The 25,122-nt window shown below is 37.5% G+C and overlaps 1 protein-coding gene across 7 annotated transcripts in view; it reads left to right on the top strand.

Annotated features, from left to right (window-relative positions):
* Nucleotides 1-950: 950 nt before the first annotated feature.
* TANK (TRAF family member associated NFKB activator) overlaps nucleotides 951-25,122 on the top strand; it is a 94,311-nt gene continuing 70,139 nt past the window's right edge. Inside the window, exons 1-2 of one of the 7 annotated variants that reach the window (XM_038584650.1) lie at nucleotides 18,682-18,831; nucleotides 19,188-19,308. Coding sequence is in view for 1 of the 7 variants with exons in the window: in XM_038584646.1 (XP_038440574.1) it covers nucleotides 19,590-19,789 (200 nt within the window). In the remaining 6 variants the exon portion in view is untranslated. Of the gene's footprint in view, nucleotides 1,207-18,674; nucleotides 18,832-19,187; nucleotides 19,309-19,505; nucleotides 19,790-25,122 lie in introns of those variants that run through there. The other 6 variants (XM_038584651.1, XM_038584648.1, XM_038584649.1 and 3 more) reach the window with 6 other exon arrangements.

A 25,122-nucleotide genomic window follows, 5' to 3' on the forward strand; every position in this document is an offset into this window, starting at 1 on the left:
AAGTTGTAAATTCTAGTCCCTCTAACAGTGGAACTATGAGTAAAGTCCCAAACTCCTCATTTGCAAAATGCAGGAATTGAACAGAGACTCTCTGTCTTTTGTCGTTGTTGTTACAGTCATTTTCCTGTTCGGTAACCTGGTATGCCAAGAGTTTAATACAGTAAAAAGAAATGCACTTGGATTCAAAAGACTCAGCTGCCTCTTTCTTTATGACTTTGAGCATTTCCCCTCTTCTGTTTCCTCATCTGTAATAAAAAGGAAACAGAACATATGGTGTCTCAGGACATTTCCAGCTCTAAAATTCTATAACAAAGAAAGATGTCTGTGGTGCATATGCTGCCTTCCATTTGTATATAAAACTTGATGTTTTGCTCCAAGTAACCTGGGAAGAATAGATGCATTGGTGAAGCATTTCATGGAACATATATGCACTGCTTCGTGTGAACAGGACACCTTAGATCCCAAGGAGAAAGCTTTTCTTAAGAGACTTTTTCCCTTCATCTTTCTTCTCAGTCTCTGAGACGATGCTCTAGAATCCACCACAAACTTCGTTATTATTAGGCATCATCTTCGTGATCTCTGTACGACTGGAAGCAAAGGCAACCACACTGAAATCTAGCCTTTGCCTGCTGTTTATAAATATACTGCTGACGTTAAGAAAAAAAAAAAAGTACCTTCTTCAAAGCTATTAAAAAAGCCATTTATCAAACAGACTTTAACATTTTCTTATAGGAAAATGTGGTTAATCCAAAAATATTTTTGGTGTTTATAATTTTTGGACTTTTGTTAAAATACTTAACTCTTTAAGCTTTGATTCTAAAGGAAGTCAGAGCTATAGTCACGGGTGGTTTACAGAACATTTTCTGGTAGTCTTTACTTCATTTCAATATCTCGCCATGATTGGCTGTTGAGAGCTACAAATAAGGAAGTCTTCAATTTAGGGGATTTCTCAGTGGAAGTTCCCAGTTCAACACAAGGGAGACCTCAGGACAGCTTGAGCAGTGTGGCTAGAGCCTGCAGATTAAGCTTCAAGGCTCTGTAACGGACTATTATCTTTGAAGAGCACTAGTCTGTGAAGAAAGACCTAGAACCTGGAGAAGAGGTAACCAAAATTTTAGTTGTTCCTACCAATTCTCAACCTAGCATGTTGGCCTGGATGTCTTAGACTGAAGTGTTGAAAATTTGTTCTACTCTTGCTTCTGCAAAGTGAGTAATTTATGACATGATTCAATAATATCTTTATATTTATTGTTATAATTGGAAATTTTGGCCTTTAAAAGATGGAGTCCCTAACCAAGGCTAAAGAATATTTTTAAATACTGTGATCTCTTTATATTCTTCTCAACTTTTAAGGTCAAATTTGTGTCTCTACTTGAAATGATTTCTTTAAGATTGTATCTGGAATATATAAGCCTTCTCCAATGAGCGTTTTTTATAACATAATGGTATATAGCTTACTAGATTGAAAAGTAAACTAATACTTTATATAATTGTACTTTGGGGGGGGTTACATTTTTAAAGATCAGTTCTGGCCTGATCCAGTGTGTAATTCAAAAATTCAAAAATTAATTCAAAGTATTTTTTCAACTCCTAAGAAACACACATTTATGAATATTTGTTTACAGTGGAATATTAACCTTATAGACAGCTTTGCATTTCCAATCCTAGAATGTTTAAACTTTCACCATTGTAGTAATCCAGCCTTATTAGAACCAATTGGCCTTTATTTTCACAATCGAAAGCGAATATTAAAGATTATGTAGTATTTTCTTAAGAATAATCCTAAGAAAAGTTGATAGTTTGAAAAGATTAAACATCAAAAATCATTATCAACATCAATAGCTGTCATTTATTGAATATCTGCTGGAGAAAAACCAATCACAGGATCTTCCAGCTAGTAAGTGGCAGAGCCAGGGCTCAAACCTGAATTTATAGTGCTTCTTTTTTTTATGACTCTCTGTTACCAGCTCTGACCTCTTACAATTTAAATCATATTTTGAGATGTCTTTTCCAAAGTGCAAGATGATGGGGGGAAAAGGCAATGACTTGGCCAAGGTCACAGAGCAGCCGAGTCATTCATAGGAGCTTAGAAGCCATTCCTAGATCTCTTGCTCACTCCCCCACCCTTCTCCTGACTCCTTCCATGATGCCCAGGTGCACACATTAGTCTAGTTCCATGCAGCAGGGGACATGGGGCTGTATGCTAGGTCCAATCTGACAGGTTCCTGCAAGCAGTTAGTTAGGGCCCCAAAGCAACATCCAGTTAATTTCTCTTAAACACTTGTGACAATGAAGGAGATAGCCAACTGAAAAATTTTAAATCAATGTGTTAAATTCTGCCAAAAAAGTTCTAGTTGGGATTTCATGGAACTTATGTACTAATTAGAGGAAAATGATCATCCTTTCAGTAGAGAACCTTCCTGTCTGCACATATTTTTATTCTCTCCATGTATTAAGGCCTTGGGAAACACCTAGGTTCTTTATTTATTATAAAATATATTCTCATATATTTTATCTTCTTTGTGTATAGGGTTAGGGATGTTATTTGAATACTTTTTCCACTGTATTTTCTAACTCATTACTGCTAGCATTTAGAAAAGTTCTTGATTTCATATTTTTATCTTGTATGCAGCTATTGTATTGATCCTCTGCTTGGTCTAAATCATTTTGGGTAATTCACATGTGATGCCTAGATAAGAAAAATATGATTTTTTCACCTTTCTTTTCTTCTCATCAAAACTTCTAGAACAGTGTTTAATAACAGAGGAGATAGCAGCTAACCTTGTCTTGTTCTGATCTCAGTGGGAATTTCCCTAGCGGTTAACATTAAGAATGATGATAGCTGTTGGTTTGAGATAAATATATTTATCATAAAAACCATATAACTACCAAATCTACTTCTCACTCTATTTTACTAAAGGTGTATCACGACTTCATGTTAACCTATATTCAATGTCTTTTTTGGTATTATTAGAGACAGTTGTATAGTTTTTCTACTTTAAGGTATGTAGTGCTCTGTTCTTACATAATACAGGAATTGTATTATTTAAAAATTCCATTATCAAAAATCATGCCTCCATAATAAAGGTAGGTTTAGAATTATAAAGTCTACTTAGTTATTGCCCTAGTTAAAATAATAAATTATTTGATCAAAATGAACCAAGCCAGTCTTACACATTTCCTCATTCTCTCTTTAATCTGCATGCTTAAATGTCTCTTCTGTATTATTTTGGTTTCACAATTCAGTTCACAACTCAAATTAACAGAAAAGAATGAAAACAATGTGGCATAGCCAAGGAACCCTATCCAGGCGGAGCAACCAGATACTCAAACAAAGCAGCTGTTCCTACGCTTTGTGCAAAAAAGCTTTCTCCCTGTGATGACTGTGCTAGTTGCAAGCCACAACTGTATTATAACCAACAGCAAAATGTGTGTCCAAATTAATTAATCTTATACCCAATTATAGTAAGAAAATGTATGCTGAAAAAGTCTGTAATTTGTTGAGAACTTTTGCTTTCATTTTCACAAGTAAATTAATCTGTATTTTTATTTTTTTTTATAAAACACCAGTTTTCCATGTTCTAAAAAAAGTTTAATGAGAGTTTTCTGCTCCTTGAAATGTTTAAAGAGCAAAATCTTCACATGGGCACCCACTTTTAGAAGTAATTCTTTAAAAGCTTTCCAATATATTCTATTGTTATTGATCTAGTTGGGTTTTATGCCATTTTTTTCACGCAGTTTAGGTGATTCATAAATGATCCTTTTCATCAAATTTTTGTTAGGTGTTAATATACACAGTATTCCCTTGTACTTTTTTACCATCTCCATAACAATGTAGATAACCCTTTTTCATTACTGATTTTACTCATTGTTTTCTCCCTCTTTTTTTTTCCTAATTGAACATGTCAAAATTTATCTTTTGGATATATCATTTTTATGATTAGCTCTTTTTAAAGTAGTCTTTGCTTTTACCTCTATTAGTATTTTCTCTTTTTTAAAAGATTTATTTATTTAAGAGGGAGGAGGGGGAGAGAGAGAAAGAGAATCTTAAGGAGACTCCCCAGTGAGCAGGGAGCCTGATGTGGAGCTTGATCTCAGGACCCTGAGATCATGACTTGAGCAAAAATCAAGAGTTGGAAGCTAAACTGAGTGAGCCTCTATCTTTATTAGTATTTTCTCTTTTTTTATATAAATTTATTTTTTAACTTTTTTTTTCTTTTTTTTAGATTTTATTTATTTATTCATGAGAGACACAGAGAGAGAGAGGCAGAGAAATAGGCAGAGAGAGAAGCAGGCTTCATGCAGGGAGCCTGATGTGGGACCCGATCCTAGGACTCCAGGATCATGCCCTGGGCCAAAGGCAGATGCTCAACTGCTGAGCCACCCAGGCGTCCCCGATTAGTATTTTCTTAAAGTCTTGTATTAGATTCCAGTATTTTACTTTTCTGTTTTTCAGTTTTTGAGTTAAATGCTTAGTTCATTTATTTTTATTCTTTCCCATTTTATAATGAATGTATTTAAAGCTAAGAATGGAGCACCAGGGTGGCTCAGTGGTTGAACACCTGCCTTTGGCTCAGGGCATGATCCCAGGGTCCTGGGATCCAGTCTCACATCAGGCTCATGGTGGGGAGCCTGCTTCTCCCTTTGCTTATATCTCTGTCTCTCTCTGTGTGTCTCTCATAAATAAATAAATAAATAAAATCTTTTTTATTTTAGATCAGAATTTTTTTAAAAGCTAAGAATTTTCTGAGCGCCATTTTAGCTACATCTTAAAACTTTTGATAGGTCACTTTCACATCATCATTATTTTATGTTTTTAATTGCAGTTTTATTTCCTCTTTGATCCAAAAGTTATTTAGGACAGCAAAGTTTTTTTTTTCAGTTAATAGACTTTGTTTAGAACAGTTTTAGATTTGGAGAAAAACTGAGCAAACACAACAGAGAGTTTCCATATACCTCTCTGCCTCACCTCATCACATAATTTCCCCTATTAGTAACATCTTATATTAGTATGGTACATTTGTTACAATTAAGGAACCAGTATCAGTACATTTTTATTACCTCAGTCCATAGTTTATTCAAATTTTCTTATTTCTTTGCCTTTTTAAAAAATTAAGGTAAAATTCACATGACAAAATTAAAACACTCTAAAATGAACAATTTAGTGGCATTTATTACATTCACAGTTTTGTGCAATCACTACCTCTGTCCAATGTCAAAACACTCTTATCACCCCAAGAGGAAACCCTGTTCCCATTAAGCTGGTGCTCTCCACTTCTTGTTCCCCTCAACCCTTGCCAACAGGCAATCCGTCTTTTGTCTCTATGGGTGTACCTGTTCTGGATATTTCATATAAGGGAAATCATATAATACGTGACTTTTTCTGATTAACTTCTTCCACTTAACATAATGTTTGGAAGGTTCATCCATGTTGTAGTATATATCAGGTTTTAATTCCTTTTATAACCAAGCAATATTCTATTGTATGTATAAAACAACAATTTATTTATCCATTCATCTATTGTTGAGTAGGATAGTTGGGCTATTTTCACTTCAAGGTTATTGTAAATAGTTTTGCTATGACTATACATTTACATGTATTTTTTTGAATACCTGTTTTCAATTCTTCTTGGGAATATACCAAGCAGTGGAATAGTGGATCATATGGTAATTCCATTTGACATTTTAAGGAACAACCAAATAGTTTTCCACAATTGTCAAACCATTTTACATGCCCACCAGAAATGTATAAGAGCTCTAATTTCTCCACATTCTTGCCAATTCTTGTTATTTTCTGTTATTATTGTTGTTGTTGTTGTTGTTGTTGTTGTTGTTGTTACTATCTTAGTGTATGTGAAGTGGTACCTCATTGTGGTTTTGATTTGCATTTCCCTAATGACTAATGATGTCAAGCATCTTTTTAAGTGCCTGTTGGCTATGTGTATATTCTCCTTGGAGAAATATCTTTAAGTCTTTTACCCATTTTTTAATTGAATGGTTTGTCTTTTTGCTGTTGAGCTTTAAGAGTTCCTTACGTATCCTGGATTCTAAGTCTTATCAAATATATGATTTGCAAATATTTTCTCCTATTCTATAGACTGTCTTTTGATAATTTCTTTGATAATGTCTTTCCATGCCCAGTTTCTTGATAATTTTTATGAAGTCAAGCTTATTTTTTCTTTTCTTGTTCATGATTTTGGTATCATATCCAAGAATCTATCACCAATTTCAAGGTCATAATGATTTGCCTCATGTTTTTATCTAAGAGTTCTAGAGTTTAGGTCTTATATTTAGATCCATTTTGAGTTAATTTTTGTATATAATGTTAGGGAAAGGGTCCAAATCGTTCTTTTGACTATGGCTGTAAGTTGTCCCAACATCATTTGTTAAAGAGACTATTCTTTCTCCATTGAATAGTCTTGGTGACCATGTCAAAAATCAATTTACCAAATATGTATGGGTTTATTCTTCACTCTCAATTCTAGTGCATTGATCACATTTTCTATCCTTATGTTAATACAGCATTGTTTTGATTACCAGAGTTTTGTAGTAAGTTTTGAAATTGGAAAGTATGAGTCCTCCAACTTTATTTTTCTTTTTCAGTATTCCTTTGGTTACAACCTACAAGGCCCCCTTGTAGTTCCATCTGAATTTAAGGATCAGCTTTTACATTTCTGACCCCCCCCCCCAAAAAATTGGAATTTTGATATAGATCACATTAAATCTGTAGATCATGTTGAGAAGTACCATCATCTTAACAATATTAGTTCTTTCAAACCAAGAACACAATATCTTTCCATTTATTTAGGTCTTTCCTCATTTCTTTCAGCAATGTCTTATAGTTTTCAATGAACAAGTGTTTTCCCTCTTTGGTTAAACTTATTCCTAGATCTCTTATTTTGGAGGTGGTATAATACATGGAATTATTTTCTTAATTTCCTTTTTTAATTGTTCATTGATGATGAATAGAAACACAACTGATTTTTGAACATTGCTCTTGCATCCTGCCATTTTGCTAAACTCATTTATTAGCTCTACTAACTTTCTTGTGGATTCTTTGGGATTTTCTATATATAAGATAATGTCATATGCAAATAGAAATATTTTTACTCTAGCACATCTGGCTGGCTCAGTCAGTGGAGCATGCAACTCTTGATCTTGGGGTTGTGAGTTTGAGCCCCATATTGGGTGTAGAGATTACTTAAAAATAAAATCTTAAAAAAAAAAAAAAAGAAATAGGGGAGCCCAGGTGGCTCAGCTGTTTAGCACTGCCTTCAGCCCAGGGCCTGATCCTGGGGACCCGAGATCGAGTCCCACGTCAGGCTCCCTGCATGGAGCCTGCTTCTCCCTCTGTCTGTGTCTCTGCCTCTCTCTCTCTTTCTCTGTGTCTCTCATGAATAAATAAATAAAATCTTTAAAAAAATTAAAAAAATAAAAAATAAATATTTTTACCTCTCTCCTTAAAAAAAATTATTTATTTATTTGAGAGAGAGAGAGAGAGCACTGGGGGAAGGGGATAGGGAGAGGGAGAGAGAATTCAAGCAGACTCTGTGCTGAACATGGAGCCTGATACAGAGCTCGATCTTACAGTCCTGAGATCATGACCTGAGCCAAAATCAGGAGTCTGACACTCAACCAACTGTGCCACCCAGGCACCCTTATTTTAATTTCTTTCATATTTACATGCCTTTTGTTTCTTTTTCTTGTTTAATCACTCTGGCTAAAACTTTCAGGACAATGTTAAATAGTAATGGTGAAAGGATGCATCCTTTTCTGTTCCTGATCTTAGGGGGGAAATCTGAGTATGACGTTAGCTGTAGGTTTTTCAGAAATACTCTTTTTCATGTTGAGGAAGTTCCCTTTTATTCCAGTTTTCTAAGTCTTGTTTTTTTTTTTAATCATGAAAAGGTGTTGGGTTTTGTCAAATGCCTTTTTTCATCAATGGAGATAATCATGTGAGTTGTTTTTCCTTTATTCCATAAAGTGGTGTATTGCACTGAATAATTTTTTTTCTTTAACTATCCTTGCAGTCCAGGGATAAATCACACTTGGTCATGATGCATAATCTCTTTAATGTGCTGTTGGATTATGTTTGCTAGCATTTTGTGGAATTTTAAATCTTTATTCATAAAGAATTTTTGTTTTTAGGTTTTTTTTTTTTCTGTTGTCTTTGTCTGGCTTTGATATCACAGTAATGCTGGCTTTATAAAATGAGTTAGGAAGTATTTCTTCCTTCTCTATTTTTCCTATGAGTTTGAGAAGGATTGGTTCTAATTCTTTTTAAGTGTCTGATAGAATTCTCCAGTGAAGTCATCTGGCTCTGCATTCTTCTTTTTTGAGAGGTTTCTGATTACTGATTCAATCTCTTTATTTGTTATGGATCTGTTCAGATTTTCTCTTTCTTAGCTAGATTATTTTATTTGTTGGTCTATTATTGTTCATAGTGGTTTCTTATAATCCATGTTATTTCTATTTGATTGGTGTCAATGTCCCCACTTTCATTTCTGATTTTAGTTATTTATTATTATTCTTTTCTTTGTTTTTTATAAATCTAGAAAAGTTTTGTCAATTTTGCAGAACTTAGACTTCATTGATTCTATTTTTTTGTTGTCGTTCTCTATTTCATTTATCTCTGCTCTAATCTTTATTAGTTCCTTCATTCTGCTAGCTTTGGGTTTAGTTTACTCTTGTTTTTCTGATTCCTTGAAGTAGAAGTTAGGTTATCGACTTCATACCTTTCTTCTTTTCTAATGTAGATGTTAACTACTATTAATTTCTTTCTGAGCACTGCTTTCACTCATCCGATAAGGTTTGGTATAGTACAGTTTTGTTTTCATTAATCTCTAAGTAAATCTAATTTCCCTTGTGATTTCCTCTTTTAATCAGTTAAGAATGTGTTGCTTAATTTGCATATATTTGAATTTTCTAGTTTTCCTTCTGTTACTCATGTCTAGCTCCATTTTATTTTGTTTTTTTGGTTTCAGTTTTTAAAATATTTTATTTATTGGGTATCTCTGGGTGGCTCAGTGTTTTAGCGCCTGCCTTTGGCCCAGGATGTGATCCTGGAGTCCCAGGATCAAGTCCCACATCGGGCTTCTGCATGGAGCCTACTTATCCCTCTGCCCATGTCTCCGCCTCTCTCTCTCTTTGTGTCTCTAATGAATAAATAAATGAAATCTTTAAACAAATATTTTTTTTTTATTTACTCAACACAGAAAGAGAACACAAACAGGGGGAGTGGTAAAAGGAAAAGCAGACTCCCATGGAGCAGGGATGGGGGCTCAATCCCAGGACCCTGAGACCATGGCCTGAGCTGAAGGCAGACTCTTAAGTGACTGAGCCACCCAGGCACCCCTAGCTTCATTTCATTTTGGTTGGAAAAGATACTTTGTATGACTTCAGTCTTTTTAAATATATTGAGACTTTTGTAGCCTAACATTTGATCTATCCTGAAGAAGGTTCCATACATACTTGAAAAGAATGTATATTCTACTGTTGTTGGGTGGGATGGTCTGTATATGTGTTAGGTCTAGTTGATTTCAGTATCATTCAAGTTCTGTATCTTTTTTAATCTTCTATTTTTTTTAAAGATTTTATTTATTTATTCATGAGAGATAGAGAGGCAGAGATACAGGCAGAGGGAGAAGCAGGCTCCAGGCAGGAAGCCCCGTGGGACTCAATCCTGGGACTCCAGGATCACACCCTGGGCCAAAGGCAGACGCTCAACCACTGAGCCACCCAGGCGTCCCAATCTTCTGTTTTTCTATTCATGATTAAAAGTGGTATAGTAAATTCTCCAACTGTTCTTGTAGTACTATTTCACAATTCTATCAATATTTGCTTCATATATTTGAGGGATCTATTGTTTGGTGTGTAAATATGTATAATTATTATATCTTTTTGATTACTGACTCTTTTGTCAATATCTAATGTCCTTCTTTGTCTCTTGTAACAGTTTTTTAAAAAGATTTTGTTTATTTGGGCGAGAGAGAGCATGAGCATGGGGGGAGGGGCAGAGAGAGAGGGAGAAACAGACTCTCTACTGAGCAGGGAGCCTCATGAGGGGCCAATTCCAGAATCCTGAGATCATGACTTGAGCAAGGCAGATGCTTAACTGACTGAGCCACCTAGGCACCCTCTTGTAACGGGTTTTGATTTGTAAGGTTTTTGGTAGGCCCCTGGGTAGCTCAGTTGATTAAGCATCTGCCTTCGGCTCCCATCATGATCCCAGAGTTATGGGATTGAGCCCCATGTTAGGCTCCCTGATCAGCAGCAAGTGTACTTCTTCCTCTCTCTCTGTCCCACTGCCCCCCACTCATGCTCTCTCTTTTGCTCTCATTCTCTCTCTCTCAAATAAATAAATACAATCTTTGGGGAAGACTCTGTCTGATGTTAATATAACCACCCCATGTTTCTTTGGGTTACTGTCTGCATGGAACCCATTATTTTTCCGTTATTTTACTTTCAACTTAGTTGTGTCTTTGGTTCTAAAGTAGGTCTGTTGTAGTAAGCATATAGTTTGATCATGTTATATTACCCATTCTACCAAGATTTGCCTTTTGATTAGAAAGGGTAATTCATTTATATTTATTTATATTTAAAGAAATTACTGATGAAGAAAGACTTACTTCTGCCATTTTGTTCTTGGATTTCTGTATGCCTTATAGCATTTTTCTGTTCCTCACTTCTCACATTAATGCCTTCTTTTGTGTTTAATTGATTCTTTGCTTTGTACCATTATATTCCCTTGTCATTTTATTTTATGTATTTTTTAGATACTGTCTTAGAGCTTATCATGAGGATTATAATTAGCAATTTAAATTTATAACCATCCAATTTAGCTTTAAATTTATAACTATCCAACTTAGCTTCAATAATATGCAAAAGCTTTACTATACAGCTTAGTTCCTCCCTTATGTTGTTGTAATCACAGATTTTATCTTTATAGATTATGTACCCATTAATATAGGTTTATAATTTTTTAAAGCTTTTAAATCATGTAGGAAACAAAAAGAGAAGTTACAAACAAATGCAATCATGCTTGCTTTCATGTTCACCAATGTAATTGTCTTTAGCAATTTTTTTCTTTGTAATGCTTTGAATTACTGTCTAGTAGCCTTTTATCTGACCCTAAAGGACTTCCCTTATAATTTCTCATAGGGTAAGTAAATCTACTAGCACTGAAATCCTTCTGATTACCTCAGAGCATCTTAATGTTTTCTTCATTTTTGAAGAATAGTTTTGCCAGATAGAGAATTCTTGATTGAAATCTTTTTTTTTTTTTAAGCACTTTACATATGTCATTCTGCTGCCTTCTAGACTCTATGATTTCAAAGTGGAATTGGTTGTTAATCCTACTGGGGATCTCTTGTACATAATGAGTCATCTTTATTTTATTACTTTCAAGATTCTTTCAACTGTTTCAATAATTTGATTATAATGTGCTTTGGATAGATCTGAGTCTATCTTACTATTGCATTGAGTATAACATTTAAAATTTGACAAGAGGGATCCCTGGGTGGTGCAGCGGTTTGGCGCCTGCCTTTGGCCCAGGGCGCGATCCTGGAGACCTGGGATGGAGTCCCACGTCGGGCTCCCGGTGCATGGAGCCTGCTTCTCCCTCTGGCTGTGTCTCTGCCTCTCTCTCTTTCTCTCTCTCTCTGTGACTATCATAAATAAATAAAAAATAAAAAACTTTAAAAAAAGAATTTGACAAGAGAAAAAGTGAGGAGAACAGTTAGGAGGCTAGTATGGTACATAAGAATCGATGATGGCTTGAATAATGGCTGGCAAGAAGGACAGAGAATGGCAATGAAGACACCGTGTAACAATGAGGACAGAAAGTATATGCATGCAAGAAATGTTGCAAAAGAGTACTCACATGAGTTACCTTATTGGGTGACTGAATGTCAGGAAGTAAGAGTTTTATATCTTTATTATATGGGGCAATGTTTTCTTATCTTCTATTAATGTGAAAAAATAAACATACAATTTTGAATTCTACTTGTAGTTATTTACCTTCACATTTAAAAAACCCTAAAATAATAGGTATCCAATTATCATAATTAAAATGACATCTTATCTATCATATCCTTATTTTTATAAATAGAAGATAAGAAAATTAGTTAATTAGACCTTTTCACTTCCTGCCACCTCTCTTCTACCCACTTGATTTTTGGTTGCTATAAACAGGAATTTTAGACTATATTATTAACAAATTATTTACTTACACTTGTACCTTATATCTTCAAAATTACTTTTAACGCCTCATTATATTTGCTACAAATTTTTACTTAATCCCACAGTTATTTCCAATATTTACAAATATTTCTTTTATCTTAAAATTTTACCCTTCCTTTTTTGAAAAATTTGATTCCCTTCTGACTAACTGAAGTATACCTTCAACTGTTTCAGGAAATGGGTGGTATATTTCTGAACCTTGAGGTATCAAAGAATATCTTTGTTTTCATTTCCTATATGAATGATAACTTGGATGGGTATAGACTTTGTAAGTTAAAACTTTTCCATGCAATTGTAGATGTTATTCTAATCAGCTCCTGAAGTTTATTGTTGAAGATAGTCTATTTTTCATTCTTTGCAAGTAATTTATTCTTTTCTTCCTGTATTCTTATTAATTTTCCCCCAACCTTAGATATAGGAAAACTTCCCGTACCCTCTGAAGCCTGGACTCAGGCTTCTCCAGGGTATTTTCAAAGCACCCTATAATATCAGATTGTGTAGCAATTGCCTGCTTCTTCTCTATATGTGATCCACAAGACACTGAGTTCTTTTAATGTAGTACTATGTCTTGGTCATCTTAGTATCCCTAACTGTTAAGACATAGCAAGCACTCAAAAAATATTTGCTGAATAAATAAATACATTGAAAAAGCATTTAATACCAAAATCTTTATCAGGATATGTCAAAGTGTTTGATCTCTTTTCATTAATACATTTCAACTTATTGAGTCCTTTCCATCTTCACTTACTTTGGATATATCTTCTGATGTATCTTTTGTTGCTATTTCTGTTCTATTTACTCTGATGTCTTCTTCAGGAAGAAGCTGGAGCACTTTCTTCCCACTATCCCATTTCATGGTTTTCTTCTATTTGTCCTTTCCATTATCATTTGAGAAAGTTTTTCAAGCTTTTGTTCTAATCATTGATTGAAAATTCTGATGTATTGTTTCCATCCTTGATTACATTCAAATAATATTTTAATTTTGCCATTGCATGTTTTATGCCCTTACAACCTTAATTTATCCAACTTTATTTTTATTTCTCCCTGCCTCTTAACTAGATCCTTCTTTTTCTTAGCCTAATATCTTATCTAATATGATACCTCTTTTTTCATAGAAAATGCAAAGTAGATTTTCCCCATTTACTTATGCTTCTGATAAACCATTTTCCAAAGTGTTCATTTTCTCTGTATTTTGAGAACTCTGTTTTCTTTCTTTATGCAATATAACCTATTCAAAGGGATGCTTTGTCTTGTATTTTCTCATTCCAAGCATCCTGTAGCCTTACTAACCAGATGTATGGATTTTCCTTGGTTCTTTACATTATCTACTTGATTTTAACTAGTTCTTCAGCACAGATATGGAGCTGAGAGACAAGTAGACATGCATAGGTCATAGGGACATTTTTGGCCTGAAGCTTACATTTATTAATTTTGTCACCATAGGTATTTTTTTTAAGATTTTATTTATTTATTCATGAGAGACACAGAGAGAGTAAGAGGCAAAGAGAGAAGCAGGCTCCATGCAAGGAGCCCGATGTGGGACTCCATCCCGGGACTCCAGGATCCCACCCTGGGCCTTGATAGGATCTATATATGAAAAATCAAAGTCTCAGAGATAGTCGAACACACAGCTTTGTCTGCTTATCCCCTTTCATTATTGGCCTCACATATCCTCAAATATAGAATGTCACATTTATCCACTTCCATTGGGACTATATTGGCATACTCCAAACCACAGCTCCAAAAACGATAATAGAAATACTAATGGGGGACATTGGGCAAGGAGGTGTCAAATACTATGTGCAGGTCACGCATAGTAGTGGGGTTACTGCCCAATTTACTAGCAGGTGCCGTGAGGCAGATAGTTTTATTACTATTCTTCAGGCAAGCAGATTTCCTCATTCTCAAGCAACAAGGGTTACGCCCATTTCTGCCCCACCATTCTTGGAAATAATTGGAAATTCTGTTAAATTTTGTCACATGGATGCTTGTCAGCAGGGTCATAGCTACTCTTCTGATGCTTTTCTTCTGACTTAGAAAAAGGCGCTCCTTTGTGGAAGACTCAAGCCCACGAGGGCAAAGCTTGGCAAGCCCACGAGGGCAAAGCTTGGTGACCAACCCTGTCAGCTGGGTGCTCTGTATAGGGCACAGCCTGCTCAGCCATACATGCTGGAGCTGGCCATCAATTCTTCCTTTCGATGCTATTATGAGTTCTCATATTTTTCTGATTTTTTATTAGACATTTAATTTAGAGTCTGAAACACAAACAGCTAGTCCAGATGTCATCCTAAATCGGAAGTCAACCAGATTCTATTAATAGTGATACTTCACATCAAAGATTTGACTGAGATCATTGATGCATACCTGACATTCCAAGTTGTAGTAAGTGTTTATACTGGCAGCTTTCTGCGTCTTGAGATTTATATTCAGAACTCTCAATAAAATATTAAGCAGTTTTGAAAATAGAACCTAAAATATTTTTAATGAGCCTGTAGTTCTCATTTACATCCCCTTCTAACTCATAGTACTGCTTGCTAACCTAAGGTATATAAATATGAGTAAAGGAAAATTGAAGTGAAATTATGTCATTCTTTTAAAGGACTAATAAATAAATGTTTCAACTTAATTCCTAACCTTAGTAAAACATACTGTATGTCAATTCTAAAAAAAAATGTATCATCATTATAGAGAAAGGAAAATGTTTGACATTATCTTAGCCTAAACTTCATGTATTTACACCAGTATTCATCCATGTTTCACACACTGGATAAATGTGAAGCCATTTCTCTTTATGAGTACAACATCATGAAATTGAAATGAGAGAAAAGTATATACTTAAGAAATGTGTATGCTTAATTTTTTATTCCTTATTCAAAGCTTTTAACATCCACATTCAAAATGTTTATGCATTTAGTTTTTTATTCTGAGTGTATTATTAAATTCCACTATTTCAATCAGAAATCATCAAAGCACCTCTCTCAATTTGCTTAAAACTTGGGTGAGTTGGACTTAGACTTCATTAAAAAAAAAAATTCTGCTCTGCAAAAGACACTGTCAAGAATGAAAAGATTACCCACAAACTGGGAGAAAATATTTGCAAAAGATACATCTGATAAAGGACTGTTAGCCAAAATACTCAAAGAACTCTTAAATCTCAGTAACAAGAAATCAAAGAATCCAAATTTAAGTGGACTAAAGATCTTAACAGATATCTCACCAGAGAATATATATAGATGGCAAATAATCACATGAAAAGATGCTCCACAGTATATGTCATCAGGGAAGTGAAAATTAAAACAATGAAACATGCCTGTTAGAATGGCCAAAATCTACAACATTGACAACACCAAATGCTGGCAAGAATGTGGAGCCACAGGAACTCTCATTCATTGCTAATGGGCATACAAAATGGTACAGTCACTTAAGAAGATAACAGCTTCTGTCAAACCTAAACATACTATATATATATATTTTTTTTTAACCCAAAGGAGTTGCAAACTTATGACCATGCAAAAACCTGCACATTAATGTTATAGCAGCTTTATTTATAATTGCTAAAAAACTGGAATCAACCAAGATGTCCTTCAGGAGATGAATGGATAAACTGTGGTCCATCCAGACAATATAATAATATTCAGTGCTAAAAAGAAATAACCGACCAAGCCATAAAAAGACCTGGAGGAAACTGAAATGTATAATACTAAGTGAAAAAAGTCACTCTGAAAAGTCTACATACTACATGAGTCCAACTGTATGACTTTCTGGAAAAGGCAAAACTATGGAGACAGTAAAAAGATCAGTTGTTACCAGGTATTGAGAATGGGAGGGATGAATAGGTAAAGCACAGAAGATTTTGGAGGAGTAGTGAAACTAGTCTAGTATAGTATGATACTACAATGATGGATACATGTCATTATATACCTGTCCAAACTCATAGAATGTACACACCAAAGATGAACCCTAAAGTAAACTATGGACTTTGGAGACAATGTTATTATGTTCATGTAGATTTAGTAGTTGTGACAAAGGTACCACTCTGGTGGGAGATGTTGATAATGGAAGAGGTTTCTGCCTATGTTGGGACAGGGAATATATGGGAAGTCTCTGTACTTCCCACTCAATTTTGCTGTAAACCTAAAACTGCTATAAAAAAATAAATTCTTAAAGAAAACAGTACTTTAATGTCATACTTAACTCATTACAAGAAACTGTTCAACTGATTACAACATTATATACGAGAAGTTTCTATTTATTTAAACAGTTATTGCAATATGCTTTGGCTTTGACTTTTAAAAGTAAGCCCAATATTTAAAAATGTACTATAACTTGGTAGATTTTCAAATCCTTGGATTTTTTAAAAAGATTTTATTTATTTACCTATTCATGAGAGACACAGAGAGAGGCAAAGACACAGGCAGAGGGAGAAGCAGGCTCCATGCAAGGAGCTCGATGTGGGACTTGAACCCGGGAATCCGGAATCACGCCCTGAGCCGAAGGCAGACACTCAACCACTGAGCCACCCAAGTGTCCCTTGAGTTTTCTCTTTCTTTCTTCTTTCTTTCTTTCTTTCTTTCTTTCTTTCTTTCTTTCTCTCTTTCTTTTTCTTTCTTTTCTTTCTTTCTTTCTTTCTTCTTTCTTTTTTAAAGGTTTTATTTTTTTATTTATTCATGAGAGACATACAGAGAGAGAGAGAGAGAGGCAGAGACACAGGCAGAGGAAGAAGCAGGCTCCACGTAGGGACTCGATCCCCGGTCTCCAAGATCACGGTCTGGGCTGAAGGGGGCGCTAAACCGCTGAACCACCTGGGCTGCCCTAAATCCTTGGATTTACAGGCCTAAGGGAAGAAGTACAAACACCCATGGTTCAGAAGTGTAAGGAAAAAGTGTGGCAACCAGAACCTGATCCTCCTGCTCTAACAGAGAAAAAAATACAATTCCAGAAAGAGCAAAATGCTGGGCTCCCCTGAGAGGATAGCAGCTTCTAAATTATATGGGACTATATGACTCTAGATAGAAAAAAGGGAGCCTAAGAATTCCAGAGCTAGGCTTGAATCTTTCAGGATGAAGAAAGAATCATTGGCTGAAGACTTATTCAGACATGGCTTGGCCAAGATCACCAGGAAAAGAAAGTCCTCAACTTTAGAAATTTTGTCAAGTCTGTGGATATGAAGCTATGATATAAAGCTGTGGATATAAAGTCTGTGGATATAAAGCTATCTAGCAGGCTGTGCCTGATAACAACACACAGCATTCAAGGTCATTTTAATCAGGGCTATCAAACTATTACTTCAATGTCCTTAGTACTCTTGTGCTTGGTGATGAGGTCTTTTTCAAACACCATCATCCCATGTCAGATATGTGCAAAAGCGGTGAGATCTCTAAAATATTTTTAAGTTAAATAAGTAAAATAGCTCATTCCTAAAGCTTCTGAGAGTGCTACATGCATTCAGCCAGATGTAATCATGCTCCAGTCAACGTTGAAAGTTCTAGACTTCAGAGCTCTCAGGAAGTTTCCACATGTGCAGTGGATTTGACTGTTCTGTGTTAGTCCAAGGAATCCAAGGGCAGATCTTGATGTGCCAAAGAGCCAGCCTGACATGAGCGACTCTGGACAATACCTTTCATTTGAAGAGCATTCTAAAATTTGCCATGTGCTTTTGTTTACATTATTGGATTGATCCTCACAATCATTCATCCTGTGAAGTAGGTTATCACTGTCTCCAATTGTCAGATAAAAAGTTAAGGTTCATTAGGTTAAGGAACCTGGCTGAGCCAGTAGGTAACAGAGCTAAACCTGAGAGTTCAAACACTTCTAAAGGTATCTAAAATTTCTATCTTGGAGAATACTGAAGCTTGGCTAGGAAATGGAATGATGGGGAAGTCTTTAGTTCATGAGAATTTTCTGTAAAGGTCTACTTGTCTTTAGCAACCATCCAACTTTAGGAAGTACATTTAGTGAAAGGTGTTACAGCTGGGGAAAACCAAATGAGTGTGTGTGTGTGTGTGTGTGTGTGTGTGTGTTTGGGGCCGGTTGTGTAGTGCTTCTCCGTGTGGGCTTTCATCACCTTAATCACAGTCACGTGAGGATCCGACAAAAAGGCAGGTTCCAGGCTTCACCCCAGTGGCTCTGAACTCGAAGATCTGTAGGGGTGGACTGGTAAATCTACATCTCTAACAAGGGTCTCAGATGATTCTTCTTCGCGCTAATCCCCAGGGTCATGTTAGACCCGGCTATTTTCTATTTAGGAAAAATCTAGCCACGGCCCTCAGGTGACCTTTAACCTTGACATTGAGGACTGTCTGGGGCTGTCCTTTGCCCCCAGAGGCGGGGCGGGGCCGGGGCGGGGCCTGGGCGGGGCCGGGCGCGGTGGGCGGGGCCGGGCGCGGTGGGCGGGGCCGGGCGCGGTGGGCGGGGCGCGGTGGGGTGGGCCGGGAGGGGTCCGGCCTGGCCTGGCGGGTGGAGGGCGAAGGGTTAAAAGCTCCGCGCGCAGGCGCTGCCCTCTGAACTGGAACGGAAAGCAACTTCCGGTCGCCTCCCTCGGCCGGCGCCGCGGCTCCGGGGCGTGAGGGACGGGCGCGGGCTCCCTGAACTGTGAGTAGGAAAGTCCGCGGACGAGCTGGTCTGTGTGGGAAGCCGTGGAGCGCGGCGGCGGGGAGGCTGCGCGGGGGAGCGAGGGCGGCGCGGGGCCGCAGGGTGGGCAGCCGAGGAGCTGCGGGGACGACGGGTCCGGGGCGCGGAGGGACGCTGTGCAGGGGCAGCGCCCGGGTGACCCGGGAGGGGCTTTCCGGGCCCGCCGCCCGCCGCCCAGAGGGGACGCGGGGCTTGCGACGTGCGGCACGGAGAGCCCCCGGCCCCGGCCCCGGGGTCCAGGCTCCCCGCGGGCAAGGTTGTCTTCCGGGAAGCTGTTCTTTCGAAAACTTTGAAGTGGGTCTTTCTGTCCTTCCCAGGGCGGTTGCCCAATTCTCTGCTTTCCTGTGCGCTGTCGTCACGGCCGTGTCGGGGACGAGTGGGGTAACTTCCCCGGGGCTCGCGGAGAGGGCCGGCCTGACCCGGGGCCCCCGGCGGCAGGTAGGGTCTCGGCCGCGGCCGCAGCCGCAGCCGAGGAGCCGCGTCGGGCGGGGAGGAAGGTCGCGCGAAGCAACCCGGCCCTCGGGGGGGGCGTGTCCGCGTCACGCCGTGCGTGAGCAGCCGGAGCGCCCCGGCCCGCCCCGGCCCGGCCCGCCCAGGTGCCCCGCGTCTCTGTCCGCGAGGCTTCTGACGGGCGGCCCCGAGGGGCGGCGGGAGCTACGCAAGTGAGGTGCCCTGAAGGTGGACCAGAAAGCCGCGATCTGGCTCCTTCCCGACGTGGAATGCACACGTGTCAAACGAGGGTAGCAGAGGAGCAAGCGCCGTATTCGACTGAAAAAGTACTGCTTCACCGTCTGGGAGGCGAGGAAGACCCCGAAATGACAGCGCCGTGTGTAAAGCCAACAATTTGTGAAGAAAAAGAAACTTTTCTTCTCAGTTCTCCACCCAGTTGCGGCGCTCCAAGACCTTGCACCCCTCGCATGTGCGTGCACGTGTTACTTCGTTTCCCTGGGAAAGCGAGAGTATACATGCCTACTACTCTGTTCTCTGCGTTTGCAGACAAAAAATATATGCATATGTGGTAGAAGTCTTGCCATACATAGCTCTGCTCAGCCTTCGTGTCCGCGTGGGATTGTCTACAGGATGCGCTGTAACGTAATGGCCATCTCTTATTTTGTCCATGATTCTTCAAAATTACATTTTATTAGCGTACAGATATAGTAATTCTTTGTGAAATATGTAGCCGATATTTTCAAGAACTGTCAGTCTTTTTTTTTTTTTTTTTAGGATTTTATTTTTATTTACTCATGAGAGAGACACAGAGGCAGAGACACAGGCAGAGGGAGAAGCAGGCGCCATGCAGGAAGTCCGATGTGGGACTCGATGCCGGATCTCCAGGATCACGCCCTGGGCCGAAGGCCGCGCTAAACCGCTGAGCCACCTGGGCTGCCCCAAGCCTGGGCATTTTAAACCCAAAGACTGACAGTTCTTGGGCAGCCCAGGTGGCTCAGCGGTTTAGCGCCGCCTTCAGCCCAGGGCGTGATCCTGGAGACCTGGGATCGAGTCCCACGTTAGGCTCCCTGCATGGAGCCTGCTTCTCTCTCTCTCTTTCTCTCTCTCTCTCTCGTGAATAAATAAGTAAAATCTTTAAAAAAATAAATAAAATGCCCAGGCTTTTTTTTATCACTTATGAAGGCAGTTCCCACTCAAAAATTACTAAAATACTTTCCTATATTGTCTATTAATTCTTTCATAGTTTTGTTACGCTTTATGCATTAAAATATCTGAAAATTATTTTTGTACATTATATAGGTAGGGATTTAGCCGTTTTTCCTGAAATCATTTGTTGAAATCAATTCTTCCTGACGAGAATACTACTTAGTATAATAAATTTCCATTTACACACGGGTCTTTTTTATTATTATTCTGCTGCTTTGTACAATTCATCTCTTCACATGCAAATACCAATCTCCTGATTATGGCACTTTTTAGTAATTCGTAAAGCAAATCCTTCATTTATCTTTTTCAAAATTTTCTTGAATGTTCTTGCATTCTTTTTGATGAAAAATTTGAACTGTTCATGTTTCATTAAAATAATCCTTTTTTGAGGTTTTAGCTATTAACTAATATTTTGTGGCTAGTATGTAGATGAGTGATTGATTCTATATCTGACCAACTTTCCCTTGAATTTTCTAGGAAAAGTTATCTAAATGTAATCTTTTCTCTACTTATACTTTTCTTTGGATTAATGAATTGCTGGCTTGTCCAGCACAGTGATATGTAACAACAATGATTCTGGCTATCCATGTATTTTTTCTTAGTTTGTTTTTAGTATGTCATCATTAAATATGGGGTTTACTATTAATTTCCAGTAAATTCTATTTATCAAGGAAATGTCTTTAATATTTCTAGCTTACTAGGATTTTTACAGAGAACAGACTTTATTTTTTTTTTAGAGAGAAGCAAGGTGGGAGGGGGCAAAGGGGGAGAAAGAGAGAGAGAGAGAGAGAAACTCTTAAGAAGGTTCCATGCTCAGCTCAGAGCCTGAAGTGGGGCTTGATTTCATGACTCTGGGATCATGACCTGAGCCGAAATCAAGAGTCAGATGGTTAACCATGTGCCCCACAGAGAATGGATTTTAGACTGCAGTTGTATGTATGTGTCTGTTTACACTGGCTGGCATATTGAGAACAATTTTGAATAATAGAGATTGAGTGTTCATTTGGTCTATATATTTCTTAAGATGGTGTCTTTTCATTACTACTTAACTAAACATTTTTATTAGGAATGGAAGTTGAATTTTATCATATGGCTTTTGGCATCTGTCATGACCTATTGTGTGTGTGCTTTTCTTTGACCTGTTAGGTTGATGGGTTATTTTAGTTGAATTCCAGTTTGTGAACCAACCTTACATTTGGTCATGGTGTAATATTTAAGCATGTAGGTTTCTTTTTGGTAACATTTTTACTTAAAATCAGTAATTGGATATCATCTGTAGTCATCTTTTTCTATGTTATCTTTGCCAAAGTTTGATGTTAGAGGTATGATGATTGACTAAAAGGAACTGAGAATTCTTTTATTCTCTGCACTGAAGTAGTTAAACAGCATAAGTGCTCCCTATTCTTTGAAGGTTTGAAAGAATTCACTCATGAAACCCTGTTCGTCTGAAAATAGCAACAATATTCAACAAAAAGCCTCAGAACTTACAAAAAGCAAGCAAACAAAAACTCCTCTGAGTAAATCCAAATAAATGAAAGAGTTTAAATTTATGTTGAAAACAAAGAACTTCTGTGTTGATCCTGGTCATTTCTTTCTTCCTTTCTCCTCCTCCCACTATTTTTCCGTGGTCAGAGAAGATACTATAGGTAGGCTGAAGCCGATAGTAAAATGTATTGCTGTTCTTTCTTTTCCTCTACTCCAGTTATACTGTAAAGTAAAGGGTGTTACATCAGCGTGGACAAGTTCTCTGCCATGAAGGAAACCAGGAATGACACTCAACTGAGAAAGCATTAATTTCACTTTGTTGTCATTAACTTCCCAATTTTGTTGGGAAAGTTTTTTCTTTAGAGGTAATAACCAAGCTAACATTCAACTGTAGCCAAATCCCGTTTGGAGGGTTTCAAAATGAGTAGGTGAAAAAAATACATAAGCCTAGCCAGCCTGTACTTATTTAACATGAAGTGAAAATTATTAGCACAGTAGATATGTGTGTGACATGTGCACACACATAGAACAGGGCTAGCTTTTAATAAATACAAGCCACTTAACCAAAGACCACCTTTTTACTAACCTATAATTTGCTAATAGTTAATATTGGATAATGTGTTCTCTTTGGTAGAGTTATTACCTTTTATAAATGATTATTTCAGACACTTTTGATCACTTTCAAGAATATGACCATAAGCAGGTAATATAACTTAGCAGTATACACCTGTGAACTTTCGAGGACTTCAAAACATTATGTGAATGCCTGCATATTTGAGTATTTTAATCAAGTATCAATCTAAAAAAAATAATTATTGGCATACAGTAGGAGTGTGCTCTATAACAACAAAAGACGTTGCATGTTTTTAAAAGCCATGCTCACTATCCAAAAGTAAATGGTAAATAAAAATAGCTTTTGATGTAAAACTTCACTATTCTAACTATTCTGACATGATGTGTTAACTGATAAGCTGTTACTACTGTTTGGTTTTTTATTTCCTTACACTTTTTAAGCATGTGTATTACTGTTTAATTTCACCTACTTTGTGTTTCATTAGGTCAGGCCAAGTTTTGGTGTCTAATTCCTGTAGGATTTATGTTGTGGCTGCCATTCACCTTCCCCCCATCTCCTTGCTACTGTGGTTTTCAGTCCTGGGCAAAGTTAATAGTTAGAATAGGTAACAAAAATCTCTTTATAGTCTGGGACCAAGATTCTAAGTCATCTTCAAAAAAGGATAGCAGAGAATATTAAATGAACTGCCTTGTGGCTGGCTGGCTAATTAGAGTCTTTTGAACTAGATGCAATATTTGACACTCTTTAGAATAGTTGAGGAAGAACAGAAAAGGCAGTGGTACCAGGTCCTTTGTAACTGAAAACAAGCCTTTGGACATATGTAGTACATATATTATAGTTTTTCAATCCCTAGTCTATAAAAACATCTTAAAATTATGGTAAAACATAAAGTGCGAAATACCATCATAACCATTTTGAAGTGTACAGTTTTGTGGTGTTGAATGTATTTAGATTGTTGTGTAACCAAGAAAAACGTTTCCTAAGGGATTCTTTTCTTCCTTCCTTTCCTTCCTTTCCTTCCCTTCCTTCCTCCCTCCCTCCCTCCCTCCCTCCCTCCCTCCCTTCCTTCCTTCCTTCCTTCCTCTCGCTCTCTTTCTTTCTCTCTTTCTTTTCTTTGTTTCCAGGATAAGAGTCTAGTAAGTAAATAACGATAACCATTTATCTCATAGGGGAAATGTCCTGTATGGTAACTTGGATTTTCTTCCTTTTACCCAGAGATATACTCCCTGTGATAGTAATTATCAATACTAAATTATGAGAGTAAACTGAGCACCAATGATCTGCATTAGCTTTCACTTACTACCAGTACTTTTGCTTTGGAAAAAAAAAAAAAAGCATCTATTAAAAATAGGTTGTGAAAAAACAGGGTCTTTCAAGTCATTTCAGTAAGGAAGTATTGGGAATTGAGCGAAGAAAAATAACATGAGTTCCCTTTTTTTTTTAAGATTTATTTATTTATTTATTTATTTATTTATTTATTTATTTATTTATTTATGATAGACACAGAGAGAGAGAGAGACAGGCAGAGACACAGGCAGAGGGAGAAGCAGGCTCTATGCCGGGAGCCCAATGCAGGACTCGATCCCGGGACCCCAGGATCGCACCCTGGGCCAAAGGCAGGCACCAAACCGCTGAGCCACCCAGGGATCCCCCATGAGTTCCATTTTGATGGTTACTTAAGTTTTAAAAATCTTTGAAATATTTTCAGAGTGAGGTTTACAGAATTGTTCTTGGGAGCAGCAGAATAAACACAACCAGGTAATTTTGCTAGAGTGACTTGCCAGGACAGAAATCAGGGACTTAGGTTTCTTCAAGAATATGTTGTTATTTCAAGTTGCTTGAGTAAAATCAGCTGTTCTTATGGCATATTTAAATGCTTATAGTATTCATAGCCATTTGTTATGTGGCATTTACTATAATTTCATGATTTCACGTATTCTCTTTAAACTAGAAATGCCTTTGCTTTGGTTCGTTCTTGGCTTTTTAAAATCCTTATGTGGGGCACCTAGTGGCTCAGTTGGCTAAGCATCTGCCTTAGGCTCAAGTCATGATCCCAGAGTCCTGGGATCAGGCTCCCTGCTCAATGGGGGAGCCTGCTTCTCCCTCTGCCCCTCACTGCTCCGTGCTCTGTCTCTCAAATAAATAAATAAATCTTTAAAAAAAATAAAGATCCTTATCTCCTTTTTCATAAATGTTAAAATCTCACACATCCTAGGAGATTTAATATTTGTTCCTCCTTCCCATAGTCTTCTTACACCTCCTCATACTGAATATAAATGTTCTCTTGTAGTTCCCCCATCCAAGAATATTCTGTAGAGCACTACTTTATATGATTTATGAAAACAGATTTTTAATGTTAAAGTACCATTTTAAACTGCATAAATCCAGCCGCACCCCCATCTCCAGTTTTTTGGTTTTTTTTTTTAAGATTTTATTTATTATTCATGAGAGACCAAGAGGGAGAAGCAGGCTCCTTCTGGGGAGCCAGATGTGGGATGCCCCAAGCCCGAAGGCAGAGGCTCAACCGTTGAGCCACC

This window comes from Canis lupus, chromosome 36, assembly GCF_011100685.1.
Source record: "Canis lupus familiaris isolate Mischka breed German Shepherd chromosome 36, alternate assembly UU_Cfam_GSD_1.0, whole genome shotgun sequence".
Classification (NCBI taxonomy): Eukaryota; Metazoa; Chordata; class Mammalia; order Carnivora; family Canidae; genus Canis; species Canis lupus.